This window comes from Humulus lupulus, chromosome 8, assembly GCF_963169125.1.
Source record: "Humulus lupulus chromosome 8, drHumLupu1.1, whole genome shotgun sequence".
NCBI classification, from domain to species: Eukaryota; Viridiplantae; Streptophyta; class Magnoliopsida; order Rosales; family Cannabaceae; genus Humulus; species Humulus lupulus.
In genome coordinates, this window is record NC_084800.1 from 108,963,736 (window position 1) to 108,982,368 (window position 18,633).

The following is an 18,633-nucleotide window of genomic DNA, read 5'->3' on the forward strand; positions in this document are numbered from 1 at the left end:
CTGGTATATGTATGGGTAGATTACGTACATATATTACAAAAGATGGAATAAATCGAATTTGCCACTAGGCATACCATTAATTCATTGACTATATAGCACTAGTTTGATCTCGCATAGAGAAAATTAAATGAAAAAAAAAAAACATACTTGTAACTAGTTACAATTCTAAAAATTGTAATATGCTACAAAAACACATAAGGTAACATGTAAAATAAATAAATAAAATTAAACTGACCTCGTTGGAGCGGAGAATACTATCCTTATTCCTACCCTGTTTAACAATTGCGAATGAAAAATGATCTTAATTCTTCCTTCGTTCCCCATTTAGGCGAGGAATCCTCGGGCCTTGTCTCGATGAGGTAAATTTCCATTCCTAGTGGCAGACATGAATGACATTTGTGAAAGAGGAGAAGATGAGAAGTCTAAAAGATTTTCAGTGTGAAAGAAGAATGTGGAAGAGATTTGGAATAGAAAAAAACATGTTTACTTCTAGTTTTGTTTGATTTTTTAATAATTAAAATAATTTGTAATTAGTCTTTCATTTTAAAATAAATTAATTAGTTTTTTCTTAAATAAATATGACATGGACCAGTAATAATTTTACATGTGTCATTCTAATTTGCTTTTAACAACACTTAACTGAATTGGTGGTTACAACTACACCTAAAACATAATGTTGGTTTGTTTTACCCTAAAAAATAAATAAATAAAAAATTGGTATAAAAGTGTAATGAAACAAAAACATGTATTCATGCCACAATTACCCAATAATTAGACGGTGCTTCTATTCACACCCTCTTTATTTCTCTAAGCACCCCATTTTTAATTACACTTCTCATAACATTTAAAAAGTAAAATAAAAAATCACACCCTTTTCAAAATTTCATTTGGTACAAATTACCCTTCATAAAAAAAATTGAATAAAACTAAATCTTTCTACACCCATACTTTATTAAAATAACAAATGTTATACCTAATTTTCGAGATCAACAAGACCAGCCTGAGAAATATGTGAAATAAACTCAGAGGAAGGGATATTATGAATTAAGTTACCAAAAATAAACGATAATGGATAATAGTAATAAACGACATCAGCTTGAAGCAATGGTAAGGAACTTTCTTTAAAAAGACCAAAGGATTGGCTCGGAAGGAATTTGATACTTTAGCTCAAAGGGATATCAACTCATGAGTCAGCTCAAAAGGCGAAAGATATCACGATAAAGGTAGTTATCAATTTAAAATATTGCTATGCTTTTTTAGGAGATTAATTAGATATTTGGCTACCATATTAGCAATGATATTTTAGATTGTAATTCAAATCTAAAAATAGATACTTTATAACTTCTCCCTAAAAATGTGAGAGATGATCTGATACCAGTCCTATAAATAAAGTGGTCGTTATTCTATATTTTCACCTTACTTCTTGTACTCAAAAACTCTGGGAAAATAGTTTCAAAACTATAACTCAAAATTCTCAATAAAAGTAATTTATGGACGTAGGTAGATTCTATAATCGTTTAAATTGCTCTTATTTTTTGTTGACGAAAATATTCGTAAACAACAAAATTAATACATCTTCATATTAAAATAAAAAAAAATAGCAAAATTTATGTATACTTAAACACAAAACAAGAACTATTAATATTAATTTTTTTTAAAAATATATATTTTTTCAATATTAGGCCTTGATTTGTACAGGCTTTTACAAAAATATAAATGTAAAATAACATTATGTATCTTATTTATTAAAATTTGAGAATTAAAATTTTTTAAATGATAAATTTGAGTTTTTCATAATAAAATATATAATTAAGTAAAAAATCATAAATTTTTAATACATCTCAAATATAAATTTATGAAAAATAATTTTACAAAACAATAAAATAAATTTTACATTATATTATTTTTTTTCATTCAGAAAATTTTGTTGCTGTGCTATTTATAACAATGAATATAATTTAAAAGATTAGATTGACTAAGAAAAAAAATAGAATTTTAAATCTAAATTAATAAGAATTGGAGTGTACTCACTATGTCTAAAATTCACAAATAGAATTAAAAAAGATACTACATTTTTTTTTTTTTGAAATGTTGATATTTCCATATTTTGTAATAAAAAAAATCTAAATTCCAATTTTCAATGTAAATTCTCTTTATTAATTGTACTTTAAATTAACAAAATGCCACAACACTAGCTTTGAGTATAAGTGAGTTAGTCCTCAGATGAGAACCCAATAAAAAGAAGAGAAATTTACATTTGTCATTTGTTTATTATAAGATATCTACAAATAAGATTTGGAGATAATTAAAATGTATATAAAAAATATGGTCTAAAAATTAAGTTTATTTTATGAAAAAGTAACCAATAAGCATCTTATTGACATCGTAAGTAACAAAAAATATGCATTATTTTACTATAATTTTAAAATAATTTGTAAGTTTCTTTTTTGCTTGGTTAATAAAATTATCTCTATAATTTACATGTAAAATACATGGTCACTAAAATGTGCATTATATATATTTTTTTAAATTACTATGTAGTATACTAAATAGAACAATTTGCTATATATGGTAACTTAATTTATTATATGACAACTCATTAGCTTTCAAAATAAGCTTAAATGTTACCAAAATGTGTCTCCAATAATAAAATACCATAATATAACATAAAACTAATTAATTGGTATATTAAAGTATCTACAAATAAGTTTTGGAAGTAACTAAAAGGTATTTTAAATATTATGATCCAAATGTAAGTTTTTTTTTAATAAAAAAAGTAACCGTCGTTGTCTTAGCAACCAAAAAATAAACAACCTAGAGAAACAAAAAAATTTGGGAAGCAAGAATCTCCAAAAAAAAATTTCAAAATTTGGGAACCATGTTGATTTGGCACAGTATTTGTGTAATCAAATTTTTTTTAGTATTAAATTACATCATATGTATATATATATGTGTGAAATTTCCCTAAAAGAGAATCATCCCAAATTTTAGAAAAATGTCATTTTCCTATAAAAAAATCCTCCAATTTAGAAAATTACTATTTCATATATAATAACTAGAAAAATATCATATCTTATATTTGGCCTCAAAATCTCATGATCGGGCCCATATGAGAGTTGTGGAGCACGGTTGGTGAGCGAAGCATTATGATTAGAGAAATTTACATAAATGTGGGAAAAAAGATGAGATTTTATGTTTAATGGACAAAAAAGAAATACTACAAAATATGGTGAATTTTTTAGGAAATTTTTTTTTAAAACATAGGAATCCCTTAAAATATAAAAGTTAAATTATCATATTTTTACACAAAACTCTATCACACTTTCTTACCCTCTCCTTTCTCTTCTCAAGTTTATCTCTCTTAATTTTCTCTTTTCTCCATCTCTCATTCCTCACTTGGCTCTTTCTTCTCAGCACTCCACTGTAGACACCACTTCTACCCTCCACCCTCCACCGGCTACGTAGCACCCACCTCCGATGATGATGCAATTCCACCACCCTTGGGTTCTTCTTCTTCTTCTTCTGCTGGTGGTGGTTTTAATGTTATTATTTTGGTTGTTCTTGTTAGGGCTGAGCACCAGTCGATTTGGGCAATTTTTTCATATTATTAAATCAAGAATTCGGTTTTCAGTCTGAATTGGTGCGATCCAAAAACCGACCGACCAAACCAATTAAAAAAAAACTGACTGTTTTGGACTACAATCTACCAAACCGAAGTTCTTTTTTTTTTTAATTTTTTTCCATAAAGTTTTAGTTAAAAAAAAAAACTAAAAAATTTGGATTGTTAAGATCCATTTTTGTGTTTTTTTAAACATAAATACATAGAACATAGTCACACTCACAAATTTGAAAATTTGAAAACATAATTAAAAGTCTATAAGCATAACATAACCTGCATAACATAACCTACATATATTTATAATTTTGGTCGGTTCAATTCAAACTGGTCAGTCCACATGGATTTTTCAAATCGACCAACAGTAGCGGTTTACGCCGTTAACGGTTTTTTCGGTGTTCGGTTTAATTGGTTTTGGTTTTTCAGATTTTATGCCCAACCCTAGTTCTTGTTGCTCTTCTTCTTTTTCACATTTAATTTTGCATTTTAAATCTGATTTTGCACTTTAGATATGATTTTTTTCTTTCAGCCTTAACTGTAACCGGTTACCATCACGATTTGTTTAGGTTTTTTTGTTCAAATCTGATTTTTTTTTTCAGACCTATTTAAGTAACCATGTACTGTGACAACTGATTCTTTTTTTTTCGTATTTGATTTTTTTTTTCAGAGTTAGCTGTAACTAGTTACAATAACGATCAATTTAAATTTTGTTTTTATATAGATATGATTTTCTTTCCAAGTCTAGATAAGTGACCAGTTACCATCGTAAATTTTTTTTTTTCAGATCTGATTTTTTTTCTTCAAATCTAGCTGTAACCAATTACGATTATGATCATTTAGATTTTTTGTTTAGATCCTATTTGTTTTCAGGTCTAGCTAAGTAACCGGTTACCATAAAAATTAGTTTTCTTTTCATATATATTTTTTTCAAACTTAATTGCAACTCATTACCTTCACGATATATTTTGTTTATTTGTTTTATATCAGTTTTTTTTCTCCAAATCTCACTAAGTAACTAGTTACAATTCAGCTGGTATTTTGATAATAGTACATTACTAAAAAAAACAAAATTATTTTTATAGTTGTAACCAGTTACTACTACACTACTTAAAAAATAAAACTTATTTTTATGGTTATGACCAGTTACCACACATCACTAAATAAAAATTGAGAGTGGCAAATGATCATTACCAAAAAAAAAATCAAAATTGTTATGATAGTGATAGAAAATGTTGATTGAAGAAGATACGAAATAAATAAAATAAAACAAAACAAAACGTTTTTCAATGTCTGAATAAAAAAATAAATAAAAAATAATACCTACAATTATTGAAATTCCCTCACAAAAATTCAAAATAGCCAAAATAATCTTATGTAATTAAATATGATAAAACTAATAAATTATTACACAAATATGAGAAAGCAAATCTCATAAAAAAGTAAGAAAACATAAAATACCATATAAAATGCAACAAAAAAATGCTATAATTATAAAATTTTCCCATTCATGTAAATTCCTCATGAAAAATATGAATGCATTGGATAACAATGCTCCTTGAAAATACAACTCTAAGGATTAGAAGATGAAAGTCTTCCTCCACTTATTCAATGAAAATTGTGACTTAGAAATTTCATAACTTCTTCAGCCTCAGGACTTGGACAAACTTCCCTACTAAAGTAGGGAAGGTTAATATTTTATGAGAAATTCTATAGTAGGAATGTCAGTTTAGTACCTATCCGAAAAAGGTATTTCTGTTTCTGACATGTAGATAAATTATAATAAAAAAAATTATATAAGCAGACATCCATCATATTTTAAAAAATTCCAATAACTAACCATTTTGAACTCTTATTTTCGATCTTATTTTCGACATTATAAAGAATTAATAATTTTTTTAAAACTAGTGAGATGCCTACTATAACTACAATATACACCATATAATAAAATTTAGGTTATAATTTCTCTATATGATGGAATCAGAGATGCCCCATAGTGGCAAATCTGGCACAATAAAATTTCCCAATATTTTATATCAAATGCTTTAGGGAAAAAAGAAGCAGCAATACTTCACATCAATGAATCAACTATGAATAAATAATTTCAACTAAAGAATTTCAAATTGCATAGAGACAATCCAACAACAGTATATTGTTTTGTGTATATGCGATACAAGCAATAATCTATATCCATATATGTATAACATTTAAGATTTATTCTCTTACTTTGCTGTAGCTTCTACAAGTTGTGGTTAAAAAAAAAAAAAGACAACAAGAATGGCCATTGAATCTACAGAACAAGGGAGCCCAAATCACTCCTTATAACGGGGTATCCTATTCCTATACCTAACAAACAATAACAAGTGAAAATGATACGGAGCAAGAACTTCTATTGCTCGGTTCCACTATTGAAGTTTAAGCCACGAAGATAATGAATACAATCAAGAAAAAGATTAGTACTGCAAATATTTTGATTAGAAGCCACCTATTTGATGATATTTGGTTGAGATGCCTCAAAAGAGCACTTCGAGCACCTTCGACATTGGTCAATGATTCGTCCATGTTATCATCAATCCTGCTCACATCAATCAATCAGATTTAGTACAACACAACTGATACCAGATAGAGCAGTGCAAAGTTTCTTTAGAATGAATGTACATAGGAGCTTTCCAAATCTAAGAACATTAGCCAAAATTTTATCACCATATATAATCAGCCAAAAATAGCAAACCTGATAGCTAGTTCCCCTTGCTGAGCAACCATAGTAGCCAAATGTGTAAAGATCCCACTAAGTTCTGTAATTGTAGATTCCACATTGTGAAGAGCAACCGCCCTGCTTTGCACATGATTCTCTTGCCGTGGAACTACCTGCTGTAACATGGACATTTCCATTTGCTGGGATGGAGGGTTGTCCACAGCTAATCTTCGTCTGACATAAAAAGATTTCAAAAGCAGCTATGTACCATCAAAAACATATTTCTGATTAAATGCAGTACCAAGTGCATGGTACTGTTTTTCAACAACACACTATGATAGCAACCTCAAATTTCTAAATGTCAGAAATTCTACCACAGCATCTCAAGTACTATTGCCCTGGAAATGTACAGAAGTTAAATGATATATCTGTTTGTTAAGCTTCAGTATGAGACATACAAATACGAGTATGCAATGTAGATATAAGTGACGCAGAACTTGCAGAGAAAAACACCAACGAGGGGGGGGCATACAATATTTAAGACCATTAATGTACCTTAGTTGGTTGCTAGCTTGAGCTCCATTAGATGGTAGACTGTTAAGAAAGAGAAAACTAAATGAATCATTTACAAGGAATAAAACAGCGCGCAAGTCCCCAGATTTCAAAAACAAACTATGGAGCATGTACTAAGTTATGACCAATAAAGACAAACTATCACGTACAAAGATACTCACAGTGATGGTTGGGAACTGCCACGTGCATTGGAGGAACTTGACCAAGGGAGTGGTTCATTCAAATTTTTTGCTTGATTTTTGAAAGGATTTTCTCTAGATGCATTAGTGGAAAATATCTGCCTTCTATTCTCGTGAGCCTTTATATTCTGTGGAAGACAATAGATACAGAATACAAGATTTAGGGGTCAAAATTTATGCATTAAGGCTTAAAATCAAGATAGAACTGACATATAAAAAAAAAGTGTTAGAACTGACTTCTGTTCTAGCAGTCAACACATCTTGAAGCTTTTTCGTAGCCCCCATAAGTTTACTCTTTAAGTCATCACAAACAGCTGTGGAGTGAACAACTTTGTCCTGAGAGTAATTGCCATCAGCTATCTCCATGTTTTGAATAGTTTGCAAATCTGTGAGAGCTACATTGAGCGTTGTAATGTCGTTCTTTATCAATACAGTTAGCTCCTGTATTTCTACAAGCGGGTCATCAAACATTGATGATCTTTTCGCCACTGCATATCAACACAATAAAAAAAAAGTATTCAGGCACTCAAAATCTGAACTCCATCCAGACCAAGATGCAATAATTCTAGATAAGAATACCAAGTTAATAATTAAAATAAAAAATGAAATCCTATTCTTCTAAAGGGCCACAAAATAGTTTCCAAATAACCCATTAATGATCAATTATTAAGGCGAGCAGTAAATAATTTATGATTTGAGGCATGAAAGTGTAAAACCACCCAAATGGTTACAAAGTAGAAAACCATAAAAAATGAATTTGGATCTTCAACACCGAATGATAAAATCTTCTTAATTAAGTTCTCACTCATATTCAAGTCTACCCTTGTCTTCAATCACTAATTAATATACAGTCAGAAGCAAATAAAGCCCAAAACTGACTCTCAACAGCTTAATTTGCAATCATTATTTTCACAGAAATCAACACGTACAATTGAAATGAAGATTCAATAACCAATATTTAATCTTTTTTGGTATATTTTCCCAGCTACCTTACATAGTTATAGAAAATAAGCACAAAGAAACAATATAAGGGCAACGAGGGCATACACTGAGCAAGCTTGGCGATTTTCTGTGAGGCTTCATGGATCCCCAACCCGATCAGCGATGCCTTCTTATTGAATTCGGATCTAGAAGACGATGCATGTACGGAAGCTTCAGGTGGATGCGGACAATTTTCTGCATGATTAATGGCTGAGATTCCTCCGATCTTTTTCAGAGTTTCGGTAAGTGATCGGAACTCGAACGTTCGATCTCGGTAGGGAGATGAGGCCATCTTAGATTTGGAAAGGGAACCGTCGGACACACTTAACAGTTTGGTGGCTCCTGTGAACCGAAAAGGTTGATTGCACCTGGCTTGGCTTATTAAGTCATTTCCATCGGTCGGGCGGTTTTTCCATAGCATAAAATTCAGAATTTAATTTTCGTTCCAGATTGGTGCAATTTAAAATCCGACCGATCAAACCAGTTAAAAAAAAAAATTGACTGTTTTGGACCGCAGTTTGGTCGGTTAAACTGACCAAACCGAATTTCTTCTTTTTTTTAATTTTTAAATTTTTTTTTTTTAAATTTTAGTTAAAAAACTAAAATTTTTGGATTGTTGGAATCAATTTTTATGCATTTTTAAAACATAATTTCATTTTTTTTATTTATCTTTATTTAATAATTTTAATAAGTAATAATTATATAATATTATATTATTATATATTATATTGTTTGGTCGGTTTCGGTTCCGCCAGTCGGTCCGGACAAAATTTTCAAACCGACCGAACAGTGGCGGTTTGCGCGTTGGCGGTTTTTTCGGTGTCTGTTAGGTTTCAGTTTTTTCGGTGTTCGGAAGGTCGGTGTATACGGTTTTTTCGGTTTTTCAGATTTTATGTTCAGCCCTACCGGTAGTGCTTTCAGTATTTCTCAACTCGTGAATAGTTTTCGACACGACTTTTTTTTATGACCGTGTATATTGTAATTATTTAGAGCATCCTGCAAATTTTCAGAAAATTCTGAATAGTTTACAGTACCGAAAACTAGGTTCAAACATGTTGTTTTCCACGCGCATAAAAAAAATTAGTCACGCATGCAACAACATGTTTGAACCTAGTTTTCGGTACGGTAAACTATTCGGAATTTTCTGAAAATTTGCAAGATGCTCTAAATAGCTACAATATACACGGTCATAAAAAAAAATCGCACTGAAAACTGTTCACGGTTTGTAAACACTGAGAGCCCTACGAATAGGACTTAAAGTGAAGCCCCTATAGGAGAATTCTCATATATATATATATATATGACAATTCTTCTATAAGGGCTTCACTTTAAGCCTTACCGGTAGGGCTCTCAGTATTTCTCGACCTGTGAACAGTTTTTGGCGCGACTTTTTTTTTAGCGTGTATATTGTAGCTATTTAGAGCATCCTGCAAATTTTCAGAAAATTTCGAATAGCTTACAGTACCGAAAACTAGGTTCAAACATGTTGTTTTCCACGCGCGCGTGCAATAACATGTTTGAACCTAGTTTTCGGTAATGTAAACTATTCAGAATTTTTTGAAAATTTGCAGATGCTTTAAATAGCTACAATATACACGGTCATAAAAAAAATTGCGCCAAAAACTATTCACGAGTTGTAAATACTGAGAGTCCTACCGATAGGGCTTAAAGTGAAGTCCCAACCAAAAAAATTCTCATATATATAAATATATATATATATATATTTCTAACCATTTATACCAAAAATTAGGGGTGCCCAACTCACACCGTGTAGTTTGGATAATTTTCTTAGCATTGTGGGTTGGAAGCCCAATTTCTTATACTGTTATGTACGGTGCGGTCCAGTTAAGTGGAATGAGTTCAAAAATTATAATATCCGCAATATCTGCAGTGCACTGCATGTATATTTAATATATTTTTTTTATATTACACATATTAAAAAATTTATTTATAACTTTATACTATTGATGATAATAAACTAATTTTATACAAAATACACAGTAAAATGTAGTAAACCTAAATCAAATCTCACTCATTTTTCTATATTTCACTCATGTATTTTATTCTTTATATTGGATTGGGTGTTGTATTTGTTTATTAGTTGAGTTGGCTATTTGTTATTGTGATGTTTGTAAGTTAACATGATTTGATTTGGACTTTGTTATATTACAAATTTAATATTTTCTTATATATAAATTAATAATTTAACTGTAGTTAACCGCACCATTTCGCATCGGACGATGTGATTTGTGGTTAATACAAATAAAATTAATCACGTGGTTAAGATTTTTAAATAATCGCACTTTGTGAGTTGGTGAATTTTTAAAACTTTTAACTACTTACCAACACCGTACTCACCCTTAACCAAAATTAGTAGATTAGGAAAAAAAAATTATTTTGATAATTGGGGCATAAATACTCATATTTTATAAATTTAGTATTTTAATACTTTAAAAAAAATACTCAAAGTTATAAAAATAATATGTCTACCACTATTTATCCAATAAGACTCAAATATGTTGATGTGGTGCATACATAGTCAAACACTATTGATGTGTCTTTATTATGTCTTTATTATATTAGTAACATGTGTGTAATTTAAAATAAAATAATGTAAATTAGTTTCAATTTTGAAAAAAAATGTGTTTTACATAATTTAAAAATTATATTCTTAATTAAAAAATTAAAATATTTTTTAAAACAAATCTAAAATAACAAAAAAACTAACAAAATATTTATAACATTTAAACAAAACCTGACAGATTAAGAAAGAAAATAGAGAGAGATGGACAAATTGAGAAACGGAGGGCGGAGAGCAGTGGAAAATCCACTTAGGCAAGGGGCAACTACCCCATCTGAATTTTCTTTTTAAATTTAATATTCTTTTTGCAATTTAGCATTCTTTTATGTAAATTTTTACATTACATCACTTTACATATATTTTTTAACTTTCGCCCTTAGTGAACAAAATTTCTAGGTTCGCACTTGGGGGGAGATTGAGAAATAGAGAAAGATCAAGACAAAGAAGAAAGGAGAGGTTCTGAAATTTTTTGGGGATGAGGCGTCAATGACAAGGCGAGGTCAAGTGGTGCCAGTGACAAGGCGAGTACTTGGAGAGAAGATGTCGAGATGAAAGATACTTGATGGATCTATGGAAGGTCGACAACAACGTTTTCAGTGAAGATAATTTGAATCAAAAGGGTGAAACGACTGCAGTACAGATGTTTAAGCAAAAACTTATACATGGTCAAAAGGCAAACATGTCTTCCATTCAAGAATTTTTATTATTTATTGTGAGCGTATTTTTTTATGCCTAAGACATCTCTTTACACTGCCCATAATTTTGAGATACCTATATTGTCCATAATTGACATTGAAAGTATGTGTCGTGTTAATTGGGTGTCTATTATTTATAAGTATTTATGGAAGAGTATAAGACAATATCATGCAAAACCAAACATGTTCGTAGGAAGTTGCATTTATTTTTTACAAGTATGTCATTATAAAGGATTAGTTGATGTTTTTTTATTGTGAATGATGGATAGCAATTTTATTTTGGTGATGTTGTAAGAATTTTCGTATCATCACATTGTCTGGAAGGAAGACTATGTTGATAGAAGCTTATTCCCTTTAAATTCTTGGTGTGAATAGGATTTCAAAGGGGTACTTAAATGGGTGGATGATCATGGTGGATTTTAGTCAACTATAGTAAATTTAACACAAATTATTTATTGTTGATTTTTTTTTAAATATTAAGAATTTGTTTGGAACTTGCTAATAAGTTTTTTTTTTTTTCATATTACAATGTTAGATTTGCATGAAGGCGTAGATGAGTTTAAGTTGATTGGTATGATCTTCTCTTTGTGTTGTATGGTTGCATTATTTGATAAGAAAATGGTAGATAAAGAAAATGAATTGGTGAAATTTTAAAGAAGAGGTAAAGTTACAACTAGCTGTGGAATTTGAGAGCATGAGTTTGAGGGTGTATGATATTCGTATTAGGCATAGGAGTAAGGCAAAACAAGATGATTTAGGCAATGTATACAAGTTTATTAATGACCTTATTAAGACAAACATATTGTTGAATGGGAATATGAATTCAAGAAAAGGTGAAATGGTGGGTGACCTAATATTGTTGGAGTCTTGTATATGGTATGAGAAGAATTTTAGTGAGATGGAAGCAAAAGTTGAAACTTTTGACAATGACAAGAAAGTGGTGAAAATTGAGAAAGACAAGGGTTATGTGAATGCAATAATATTTTCATTAAGCATCGAGGTTATGAGTTGTGAATTGAGTTTTGATGGTATTATGGATGATATGATAGTTCTTGAAATAGAGAATATGATAATGTAAAGATTAATCGACTATACTAAGGAGACATAAACAAGAGTCCAAAATGGACAAGATTTTTGAAAATATAATTAGTTCATATCATGAAAATAGAGGCTTTTAATTGGGGTCCTTCAAATAAGTAAAAAATTATAAATTTAGGACTTCAAGAAGAGAATTTTCCCTTTTTATGTTAGTTGTTGGGGGAGAATGAACTTACATCACCTAACTAGATAGATTTAGGATGAAACTTACAATATATAGATATCCAAAAAAAAATTATAAATAAAACAAATGCAAATCATTAATCGAAATCCAATATATGACAAGAAGAAGAACACCACTTGTCAATTCAATGTTGGGGGAGAAACACCATAAGGCTCATACACGAGAAATATCATTGTCCAAATTCTCTACTTCCTAGCCCACCATTGATGCTTGAGGCTTTTTCTAAGATGAAATGGAGTTGGGATTGAACAAGCCTTTGAAATTCTCAAGACAATCACTTTTTTTTATTAATTTTTTGGAGAAAACTTATGATCTTTGAGAGCTAGAGAGAGAGAGTTGAAAAGTGTGATCAAGGCTTCTCAACTCTAAAAGAATCATTTTATAGTGTAGGTACCATCATTAAGTCTAACCAATAGGGTTAGAGCTTTTAAACACATCATTTTGGAGCTAAAAAACATAACATTAAGCCTGAGACAAGTGACACGTCGCAGGTCCCTATCTTGGATTTGGTTTTAAGCTTTGTGGCTACATATCGCCACCTGGGTTGCGACATATCGCCTCCCTACTAGCTAGGGTGCCCAAAATCACCCTTAATTACCTCCAAACGATTCCAAACTCTTATGGTAAGCTTAGATACCTCATTATATCACTTTAGACCCCAAAATGTCAATTATAAATGCCTACAACAAAAATTCACATTTTCCCTTCAACCTAAGTGAAAATCGTCAAGTGTTTTACACCACCTTGTGTAATACTAGTTGTAACGTCACAAATTACCTAATAGGGCTTAGGGTCTTGATTAGGGGGTCAGATGACAATATATGGAATTATATGCCTTTATGATATATTTGTGTATGATTATGTGATTATGTGAGTTATATGATAATATAACTAGTTATGCATGTTTAGGAGTATTAAATATGCATATGGGCATGTTTCTTATTAGAAGGGAAATTTTTCGTAATTTGGCCCGTTATGGGCATAATTGTATATATGTGATATATGTAAGAGACCACATTATTATGTGGGTTTATATGGGTTATTCTGGATGAGACGATCCTAGGGAGCAAGTTAGCGGGAAAGTCACAACGGAACCCAATACCCGACTCGGGGGTGAGTCAAAGCTAGGGGGAAATTGTCGCGTCACCAATGGCATTTCAGTCATTTGCCAAATCCCGCTAAGTCCTCGAGCATTCCTATAAATCCCCATTTAATCCTGACATGTCCAAATAACTACCAAATCACTACCCGTTACTCGATAAATTACAGGCTCCTCTCGAGCCGGGCATTTGACCCCGTTGAGACTTTCTAGCTAAACCGCTCCCTAGGACTGTCTCGGATCGTGCATCCCAAATATATCACCACTCTCACGTGCTGTCAACCACAATCTACACAAATATTGCATTTATGGCCCACATCGGGCTAAAATTACAAACATGCCCCTAACAACCACATGGGGGCCACATGCATATTTAATTCACCTAAACATGCATTTCTAATCACATACTCATCAAATTAACATATTAATACAATAAATCAATTATTTCCCTCCAGGCATGCTGATCAAGGCCCTAAGCCTTATTAGCAAATTTGGGACGCTACAGAAATGACATCGATCCTCGCTTTGGGGATGACGGCATGGGGGTAGGACCAGTCGAAAATCTTGATGAAGTCCTACTAGATGAAGAGGACCCGACTAGAGTAATCAAAGTCGGGAAGGAACTAAAGGTTGAAATTAAGGCGCGGTTGGTAGAATTTTTGAAGAAGAACCATGATGTCTTTGCCTAGTCACATAAGGACATGTTTGGAATTTCTCCGTCTTTGATAAGCCATGTCCTCAATGTGGACAAAAACTACCCACTGGTGCAACAAAAGAGGAGACTGCTTGACAAAGACCGATCTCAAGCCCTAAAGGAGGAGGTCGAGCGGCTCAAGGAAAACAATTTTATAAGGGAGGCCTACAACCCAGACTGGGTATCAAACCCCGTGCTGGTCCCAAAACCAAACGGGAAGTGGAGGACATGCATGGACTTCACAGATCTAAACAAGGCCTGCCCCAAAGACTGCTTCCCACTACCCAGAATAGACCAACTGGTCGAAGCAACTGTAGGACATGAAATACTCTCATTCATGGATGCATATTTTGGGTATAATCATATAAGTATGCACCCTCTCGACGAGGAACATATCAGCTTCCGGATAGACAAGGGATTGTACTATTATAAGGTAATGCCATTTGGCTTGAAGAACGCGGGAGTCACCTACCAGCGTTTAGTGAATGGCATGTTCCAATACTTGATCAGTAAAAATATGGAGGTATATGTCGATGACATGTTGGTCAAGTCCAAAGAAGTTGGAGGGCATGTTCAAGACTAGGAGTGTTTTGCAATACTTAGAAAGTATCACATGAAGTTAAATCCTCTCAAGTGCTCATTTAGCGTTGGTTCTGGTAAGTTTCTCGGATACATAGTCAATTCACGTGGAATTGAGGCTAACCCCGAGAAGATCAAAGAATTAATCAACATGAAGTCACCTACCACAATCAAAGAAGTGCAAAGCTTAACAGGGAGAGTAGCTGCCCTCAACAGGTGTTAGGAAAATATATATTGCCTCAATGGATATGGGTAAGAATGTTACAACTCTATGCAATAATATTACAAATAAATATAGATTGATTAAATAAGGTTACAACTCTATAATTGAAAGTACAAATAAACAAAATAGAAGAAGAATAAGAGAAGAAGAATGGAATACTGAAAAATACAACTCTAAGCAAAAGATTACAAATAAAGTAAAAGTGTTTGGAACACAAGAAAAGATGATTACAACTCTAAAGAAAATTACAAGTAAATAAAACAAGAGGAATGAGAAGAAAAGCAATAGAGGAAATTGTAAGAACAAAACAAAGAGAACTCTCACTTACAAAACCTAAGTGAAGAGTGTTGGGGATCACCAACTTGAACAAGGTTTAAAACCTTTGTCCAAAAGATTATTTCCCCCTAACTCAAGCACTAAGGGATCTCTCTCAAATATTGGAAAAGCATTATGGAATTATCAAGCCTCAAGGTGTTTCTAGCCAAGTGCTCTAATGGATATAAATGTTGTGTCTTACAAATGAGCTATAGGCTCCTATTTATAGAGTTTAGAGACACCCTTTGAATTTAAAATTCCACCAACCCCCATGGTTGTTACCAATGTTTAATTTGATTAATATGGAATTAAAAATGAGATTTGGGAGTTATTTGGGTTTTTTGAGCCGTTCAAAAAATATTGAAAAAACTGAAGAAAAAAAAATGGTCAGTTTTTGGCCTGTGGCCGCGGCCAGAGACATTAGTGGCCGCGACCACTAGCCTCTGTCCCACAGGCCGCGGCCACCGACCATTTTTAGCACTAAAAAATGTGATGTTTTTTCAAACGGTTCCAAACCCTCCCAAATGATTTTGTAACTCCCAAAACACGTAATTGGGGTTAAAATCATATCTCTAACAACCATATCACATATGGCTTTATGAAATTCATCTCAATACTGTGTAACAACAATTTTACACAATAAAGGGTAATATTTGGAAGTTACAAATTTGTAACACCAAATATGTTACATTATTTGGATATATCTCATATATCTAAATATTGTAACTCTCTATTATATGTTACAATATGTGACACACTTTGTCACTTTTATTTAATCTAAAACATTATATTATAATATAATATAATATTACATTATATTATAAAATAATATAACAATCATCACCCAAAGCCAAAGTCAACTCAAGAGGATCATTGGTAATCCTCTTTTTCGACACCACCCCCTCAATCACATCAATATTAAAGCAACTATCACTTGCTCTTGGATAAGACATGGTCTTAATTACATTAAAGACCACTTCTTCCCCTTGAACTCTCAACCTCAACTCACCCTTTTGTACATCAATAAGGGCTTTCCCAGTAGCTAAGAATGGTCTCCCAAGAATAATGGGAACCATTGTATGCTCCTCCATGTCTAGAACAATGAAATCCGCTGGAAAAATAAACTTGTCTACCTTGACTAGCACATCTTCAATAACTCCCCTTGGGTGCTTGATTGATCTATCCGCGTGCTGAAGAGTAATAGTAGTAGGCTTTGCCTCACCAAGACCAAGCTTCCGAAATACAGATAGCAGCATGAGATTGATACTTGCTCCAAGATCACAAAGTGCATGTTTGCATTCAAATTTCTCTATAGTACAAGGGATAGTAAAACTCCCTGGATCTTGAAGCTTTTGTGGAAGTTTCCTTTGGAGAATTGCACTGCACTCTTCAGTAAGTGCCACTGTCTCAAAGTCTTCCAACCTCCGTTTCTTCGATAAAATCTCTTTCATAAATTTTACATAACTCAACATTTGCTTCAAAGCCTCAGCAAATGGGATGTTAATGTGAAGCTTTTTAAACACCTCAAGAAACTTTGAGAAGTATTTGTCAAGAGAATTCTTCTGGAGTCGTTGTGGATATGGGATTTTGACATTAGAATCAATAACTACTGGTTGAATCTTTTCTTTGGTTTCAAGGCCTTCAGTAACCTTTTCCTCCACTTGGGGCTCAACTTTTTCATAACTCTCCTATTCTTCTGCCTTTTTTTCTTTGAGTCCCTTTTAGAGAAGGACCCTCAATTTCTTTCCCGCTCCTCAGAGTGATAGCTTGACATTGCTCCTTAGGATTTACCACAGTATTGTTAGGAAAATTCCCTTGAGGCCTAGTATTCAACATATTGGCCAACTGCCCCACTTGCATTTCCAAATTTCTGATGGAGGATCTAGCCTCAGTCATAAACTGAGTTTGAGTGTTGGTGAGAGTCAACAGGGCAGCCTGCAATTCACTAGGTTTTTCAGTAGGAGCTGATGGCCTAGGTTGCTGAGGTTGATGCTTGTGGTGGAGCTTGAGTCATAGGCCGCTGATACTGTGGTTGAAACGATTGTTGTTGGTCCTGATTATTTCTCCAAGAAAAGTTGGGATGGTTTCTCCACCCCAGATTATAGGAGTTGGAGTAGGGGTTGTTGTAGGGCCATCGAAAATTACCCACTGCCTGGACTTGAGCTTGATCTAATGGGACATTGTTGGGATCTAAAACAGATTGGCACTGGTCAAAAGGATGAGCCCCCCCCCCCCCCCCCCCCCCCCCCCCCACACACACACACAATTCACACATTACATGGGCTTGCACAACCTGGGCAGACATGGTATTTTGTTGCAACTGCTTAGAGACGCAACTTGAGCAGTTAAGGCTTTGATTGCATCTAGTTCATGAACCCCTGCAACTTTTTTATTACTGTCCGCTCGTTCACTTGGCCATTGGTAATTATTAGTGGCCATTTCCTCTAAGAGTTCATAAGCTTCATTAGCACTTTTGCTCATAAACGCTCCTCCCGCTATTGCATCAATGATTGTGCGTGTGGTACCGCACAAACCATTGTAAAAGTTGTGGACCAACATCCACTTCTCAATATCGTGGTGGGGACATTTTCTGATCAAGTCCTTGAACCTCTCCCAAGCATCATATAAAGATTCTCCCTCAAGTTGAGAGAAGTTATTGATCTCCCCTCTCAATTTAGTAGCCCTAGCAGGTGGAAAGAACCTTGCTAAGAACTTCTGAGCTAGAGCATCCTAAGTGGTGATAGTATTGGACTCAAGTGAATTCAGCCAACTTTTTGCTCGCTCCCTTAGTGAGAATGGGAACAAACACAATCTAATGGCATCATCACTCACCCCATTCATCTTGAAAGTGGCACACAACTTTAGGAAATTGGCTATGTGCATATTGGGGTCTTCAGTGAGGAGGCCACCAAATTGAACTGCAGTTTGGACCATCTGCAAGATAGCAGGCTTGATCTCAAAATTTTTTACCTCTACTGTTGGTGGACGGATGCATGAGTGTAATCCTGTGACAGTAGGGAGTACATAGTCACGTCGAGGTCTTTGACCAGCAGGATTTTGATTTTGTGGTGCTCCCCCGCTCATGTTTTCCACACTGTTGTTATTAATATTTGCTGTAACAACA

The 18,633-nt window shown here is 33.0% G+C and overlaps 1 protein-coding gene and 1 non-coding gene across 2 annotated transcripts; one reads left to right on the top strand and one right to left on the bottom strand.

Moving 5' to 3' along the window:
• Nucleotides 1–5,722: 5,722 nt before the first annotated feature.
• Nucleotides 5,723–8,403, bottom strand: LOC133798297 (syntaxin-31). The gene is made up of 6 exons (XM_062236538.1): nucleotides 8,108–8,403; nucleotides 7,298–7,548; nucleotides 7,043–7,188; nucleotides 6,864–6,902; nucleotides 6,345–6,542; nucleotides 5,723–6,188 (listed from the first exon to the last, which is right to left on the bottom strand). The coding sequence occupies exons 1-6, from the start codon at nucleotides 8,331–8,333 to the stop codon at nucleotides 6,029–6,031; spliced, it is 1,020 nt and encodes a 339-aa protein (XP_062092522.1). The 5' UTR covers nucleotides 8,334–8,403; the 3' UTR covers nucleotides 5,723–6,028.
• Nucleotides 8,404–18,078: 9,675 nt separating this feature from the next.
• LOC133798859 (small nucleolar RNA R71) lies at nucleotides 18,079–18,185 on the top strand. The gene has a single exon (XR_009876076.1). It is a non-coding gene; the product is annotated as a small nucleolar RNA R71 (small nucleolar RNA).
• Nucleotides 18,186–18,633: the final 448 nt, after the last annotated feature.